The sequence below is a fragment of the Ctenopharyngodon idella genome, chromosome 14 (assembly GCF_019924925.1).
Source record: "Ctenopharyngodon idella isolate HZGC_01 chromosome 14, HZGC01, whole genome shotgun sequence".
NCBI lineage: Eukaryota > Metazoa > Chordata > Actinopteri > Cypriniformes > Xenocyprididae > Ctenopharyngodon > Ctenopharyngodon idella.
This window is the reverse complement of record NC_067233.1, coordinates 28250930-28256929: the sequence shown is the minus strand read 5'-3', so window position 1 is coordinate 28256929 and position 6000 is coordinate 28250930. Positions and strand designations below refer to the sequence as shown.

Sequence of the window (6000 nt, the reverse complement as noted above, 5' to 3'; positions counted from 1 at the left end):
AGTCCCGCAGCAGTACGAGGGGTGCGTTTGATTACTGCACAGCTAAATGGCGGATGAGGACAAGGGGCTGTAGCTCGAACAATAACACCTTACCTTCCAAGTTAAGCGCGTTCTCAATCGTCTCAGCTTGCCGATGCAAATCCCGCGCGCATAAGCTGCAGTCATTCATATATGTGGCTATAGTAATTGACTGATATAGCTGAGGCACGATTGATCTCGGATTTTAGCGGAGCTCGGAGGAAGTCGCTTTCTTCATGGTGGTTGTAATATGGGGGACTCGCTCGGTTTGATCGGGAAGCGGCTGCTGCTGCTGCTCAATGACGAGAGCTCCGCGGCTGCAGCGGCGGGCGGTGGGATGGAGCAGGCGGCCTGGCTCCGCGGCACCGTGCGGGCGGTCAGTTTGATCGGGCTGGCCAGCCCGGGGGTGGAGGTAAGACCGACACAACAACAACAACACACCGTCAAAACATCAAACAAAACCAGCCCATGCAAACAAACACTTGTGCATTCGTCAGTTTCAAAGTGTAACACAATAAGACATGACTCGAGGTTGCATCTCATTCTGAATTGAGGGAGAAATATGCAGAGAAACATTAAATGTGTGCTGGAGTGCTAGTTAGCTAAGTAGCTAGCTGCAGATATGTGCTGGCTTAAATCCTAGTGAGCCGTCTGTGTTTTTGGGAGTCATTCATGCTGCCTGGTTAGGCAGTTTACTAGTTTTTTTTACACCGCAGTAGATTCAGTAAAGGCCCGTTGTGATTAAAATACATTCAGCACGATGAATCCATACATCAAATCGATTAAACATACTCACTATGACTACAAAGGGAATGGCCATTGTTTATGTCATATTGCCTTTGAAGTTGTATTCATTTTTTTAATGATGGAGAATGAGAGCTTTTATAAATGGTTTAATTCTATTTAGATTAAATGGATGAATACATAGGAAATATCTATTCAATATTCACACAGGCAAACTTTATTTAAAATATGATTTTTTTTTTTTCGTGGATTAAATTACATTAGATTCAGTTTAATGGCCAGAGTGTGGAGTACAAGTAGTACAGAACCAATGAAATACATGGTAGACAATATATGCAGACTTAATATTTTTTGTGCATTGGTTTGATTTAATCCTGTTAATTTTTACCATCTGTTAGTGATCTGTTATGTACTGGAATCAATCCAGAAGACTAGCTGATGCCTCTTTTTGTCCCTTCAAATGTCTCAAACTAAATGCTGTTTTAAATGACAGATTCTTTTAACTGATTGCTCCTTTTAAATCGTATTTCAGCACTGTTAAAGGGTTAGTTCAACCATAAATGAAAATTCTGTCATTAATTACTCACCCTCGCGTCGTTCTACATTCATAAGACCTTCGTTCACCTTCGGAACACAAATGAAGATCTTTTTAATGAAATCTGAGAGCTTTCTGTTCCTCCATTGGCAACTACCAATTTCCAACACGCGTTCATGCAACAACATCTGCTCTCGCGTCAACACAACACGCATGCGTCATGGTGCTCTGGTGAACACGAGTTGGAGAAAATTTTGTGTTCTTGCTCAAACAACGCACTTGAGTCGCTTCATAAAATTGAGGTTAAACCACTGGAGTCACATTGATTACTTTTATGATGTCTTTACTACCTTTCTGGGGCTTGAAAGTATTAGTCGTGTAGCTGTCTATGGAGGGACAGAAAGCTCTCAGATTTCATTAAAAAGATCTTCATTTGTGTTCTGAAGATGAACGAAAGTCTTACAGGTTTGGAACGAAATGAGGGTGAATAATTAATGACAGAATTTTCATTTTTGGGTGAACTAACCCTTTAACAGTGCTGAAATATGATTTAAAAGGAGCATTTTCCTGAGCCTTATGATGGGGTTTTTGTGGTAAATAAGACAAAAAAGGTTGGGTAGAGTGCAGCATTTTACTTTGGGTGTTCTGCAAAGATGTCAACCTTCCATCTTCATTGTAGGTGTTCGTGGAATTTGAAGAGAGCCGTTGGCGGCAGCGCTCATGGGTGCAGGTGTACGGGGACGAGGTGCGTGCGGTTCTCATGGAGAGTGCAATCGTCTGGGCCAGCTGCAGCGACCCTTCCCTCTCCGTTGCTCTAGGAGCGGCTGCTACTCAATGGCCAGCTTTGGTGAGTACAGATGCACACTTGGATTCGCTCTTTCCATCCTGGTATTTTTTTCCATAATTGGCCACTTGTGATCTGATCATCCAAGACAGATCTTTAGTCAGCGGCACAGTCGCTAGTCTTTTCTTCCCTATTGTGATGTCAATCCAAGTTTAACAGCTTCGCAAACAAGAAAAAATATAGGACGGGACTTGATTTTGTCTATGGGGAATTGATTGGATAGTTGTGGTTTGCTATTGGTGGATCTGGTGTGAGTGACAGGCTGACAGGGATGTTATTTTGATTAAAGATTACAAGGACAGATGAATTTAAAACACATAACGATATGTACGAATAATTTATAATAAATACTGCAATATTCTATTAAAAAATAAGAATTGTATTGAATACAGGTTGACAGCTGCAGATATATTGCACCATCTCCATATTGTCAGTCATCTTTGTTTTTTTTGTTGTAGTTATAGTTTGATTTGGAAATTGTGTTTAGATTGAAACTCCTGTAAGAGTGAATGAATAAAGAGTTTTGTTATTCACTCGTTTGTGCATCTGATACTGGTTCCCACATGATCCCACCTGTTGTCTTTTGTCTCAATCTTTAGATGTTCAAACCGCTGGTTGACCGTGTGGGTTTGGGATCTCTGGTTCCTGTCGAGTTCTTTGGACCAAGAACTTTGGCGTTTCTCCCTAATGGAAATTCACTGCACACTTTTGAGGTTGGTGACCATCATAAGATCTGCATTCTGATCACTTTATATATTTACTAATGCAGAACTTTTGCACTGTAAAAGTTCAAATAGAAATAGATCAAATAGATTATCTTTCTTTTTTTCAGACTGAAAAAGATTTTAGACACTCTCTGCTACAAGAGCAGCCGGCACTTCAAGCTGCCATCAGCAGCTGGCACAGAGACTCTGAGCTGCAGGAGATCCTGCGGAAAGGTCAGTGTCATCTAACTATAAATAAACTCCAACTCTATAAACGTGCTTGAGTAAACTTACCTGTGCAAAGCCTGAAATGAAGTCATGCAATATATAAAGGGATAGTTCACCCAAAAATTTATTTTAAATTTTTGGGTGAACTATCACTTTAAGCTGATAATATAAGCTTTACTTCTTTTCTGTCTTTTGCAGGATCTTACACAATTCAGGGTCGGAGAGTACAGGTGTACCAGCCAGAGTTTGAGGAGCCCTGGGCCCTGGGACTCGTATCTCAGCATGATCCTGTTTCACACATTATGGAGATTACCATGGACCAGGTCTGTGTGAAAGTCAGTATCCTGTCCGTTTAGAAACTAAAAGTGTTACCATTGACTGATTCATGGGGTACAGTAGATGGAAACTGATTTAGGCTTGATGTGTCGATCATGGTTTATCGTTGCAGGGTGAGGAGACACAAGTGGTCGATCCTCGAGTTATTCATGTGATGCTTGCCGTGGAACAATTAGATGAGGTATGTTAGATTTCTGTCACTGCTGGTTTTGATTAGAGCATAGATTGTGTCCTGTTTCAAAGAAATTATTTTTGATTAAATTGGAGTGTTATTTTTAGTGACGTATTTTTATTTGCACCAAGAAGGAATTTATTAAAGGGTTAGTTCACCCAAAAATGAAAATAATGTCATTTATTACTCACCCTCATGTCGTTCCACACCCGTAAGGCCTTCATTCATCTTCGGAACACAAATTAAGATATTTTTTATTAAATCCGATGGCTCAGTGAGGCCTGCATTCACAGCAATGACATTTCCTCTCTCAAGATCCATAAAGGTACTAAAAACATATTTAAAACAGTTCATGTGAGTTCAGTAGTTCTACCTTAATATTATAAAGCAACGAGAATATTTTTGTGCCCCAAAAAAAATGACTTTTCAACAACATAGAGATGGGCTGATTTCAAAACACTGCTTCTGAGCTTTTGTGAATCAAATCAGTGAGTCGGAGCGCCAAAGTCACGTGATTTCAGCAGTTTAGGCGTTTGATAGGAGATCCAAGTCACGGATTCGATTCGTAAAGCTCCGAACCAGTGTTTTGAAATCGGCTCATCACTATATTGTTGAAAAGTCGTTATTTTGTTTTTTTGGCGCACAAAAAGTTTTCTCGTCGCTTTATAATATTAAGGTAGAACCACTGAACTCGCATGAACTGTTTTAAATATGTTTTTAGTACCTTTATGGATCTTGAGAGAGGAAATGTCATTGCTTTGAATGGAGGCCTCACTAAGCCATTGGATTTAATCAAAAATATCTTAATTTGTGTTCCGAAGATGAATGAAGGTCTTACAGATGTGGGACGACATGAGAGTGAGTAATAAATTACATTATTTTCATTTTTGGGTGAACTAACCCTTTAAATGTTAAATTTGATTTACAAAAAATGATTTAAAGTATTAGCAGTAATATTTGGAAATTATACCGCTAAGACTTTTTGAGAACATATTGCATCCAGTTTGGTCGTGGTCTTTAAATAATGTTCAAAAGTTTGGGGTTAGTAAGATAAAAATTGACCAAAAGCAACAGTAAGACATTTATAATGCTACAAAAGATTTCTATTTCAAATAAATGCTTTTCTTTTTTTAATTAAATAAAAAAAATTCTGGTGTAGGTTTAAGACAATGTTTGATCAACAGGTAAGAATGTTGAACCAAAACATTTAAAGAGAAGTAATTTATTGACAATTAAAAGCGTTATATAGCTCACTGAATCATTCTCAGACTTAATGCTGACAAGAATGAAACCACTTGGGAGAAAACTGTCAGGAGACTTATTTCTTAGCACAAAAGAGGACCGTGGTACAAGAAGATTACCAAATCATTGTTTGTTAAGTGTGAAAATATAGCAAAAGTAACACAGAAATTCAAAAACAGTGGACTTGTGACAAGCCCCCTGAAATAATCAGGCCTTCATTTGAAGCTTTCATTTAGTGATGAGTGCTAGACAAAGAGCAGAAGAAATACCAAGCGAGTGTCTCAGAGCCAGCAAATGCTATGAAAAGAGTGAATGTTTATCTCACAGAGTTAGATGCAGCCTGCAGAATTGACATGTATGGTTGTTGTCTAGGGCTGAACGATTTTGGAAAATATTCTAATTGCGATTATTATTACCAATATTACGATTGCGATTTAATATGCGATTATTTTTTTTAAGCTCTTTATCTTCTGTATTATTCAACAAAGACAAGCAATAAATCATTGTAGGGGTGGGAATCTTTAGGCACCTCATGATTCGATTCTGATTCCGATTCTGGGAATCACGGTCCGATTCCAAAACGATTCTTCTTTTCCAAAAACAATCTTTTTTTCTTATTGATTAATCTTATAATTACAACTTTTTTATTATTTAATTACATGTAATTATAAGTACTTTTAAATAATTACACATTAAAAAATTAATTAAAACAATTGCATGTTAAGAATTTTAAATAAGCTAACATAGTTTCAATACATAAAAGCTAGTAAATAATAAAGAGGGAAAAAAAATATGACAAGCAATAAACAAACAGTGCTTTCAGTATTTAAGAGTATCTGAAGATTTTCCTTTCAAGAGCTGGGAATAATTTTTCTCTTTCTCAGCTTTACTGTTGTTGATTATTATGACGACGTCATAGAGAGCGGGAGATCTAATAAGCTGCATTCACACTAATGCACATCTCTTTTGAAATAGAAGATGTGGTTTGTCCTGTCTGTTTGATCCCTTAAGACATAACTGACTGTGTTTACATTAATTTTGCGTCATAAAAGCATTTTGAGATGCAAGTACATTTAACCACTTAAACGGAATCGCGCACAGCCGCACGCGTGAGCACTCTTCACAAATTGCGTGTCAGTATTTCAAATTGACATAACGATATAACTGAGGCAGCGTT

General features: G+C 38.0%; 1 protein-coding gene across 8 annotated transcripts in view; it reads left to right on the top strand.

The window, feature by feature from the left end:
- kdm3b (lysine (K)-specific demethylase 3B) overlaps positions 1-6000 on the top strand; it is a 28006-nt gene continuing 22006 nt past the window's right edge. For 5 of the 8 annotated variants that reach the window (XM_051859703.1, XM_051859702.1, XM_051859699.1 and 2 more), the window contains exons 1-6: positions 1-430; positions 1977-2144; positions 2741-2854; positions 2974-3079; positions 3272-3408; positions 3522-3590. In XM_051859703.1, the coding sequence (XP_051715663.1) occupies positions 269-430; positions 1977-2144; positions 2741-2854; positions 2974-3079; positions 3272-3408; positions 3522-3590 (756 nt within the window). In that variant the 5' untranslated portion in view covers positions 1-268. The remainder of the gene's footprint in view (positions 431-1976; positions 2145-2740; positions 2855-2973; positions 3080-3271; positions 3409-3521; positions 3591-6000) is intronic. The other 3 variants (XM_051859704.1, XM_051859706.1, XM_051859700.1) reach the window with 1 other exon arrangement.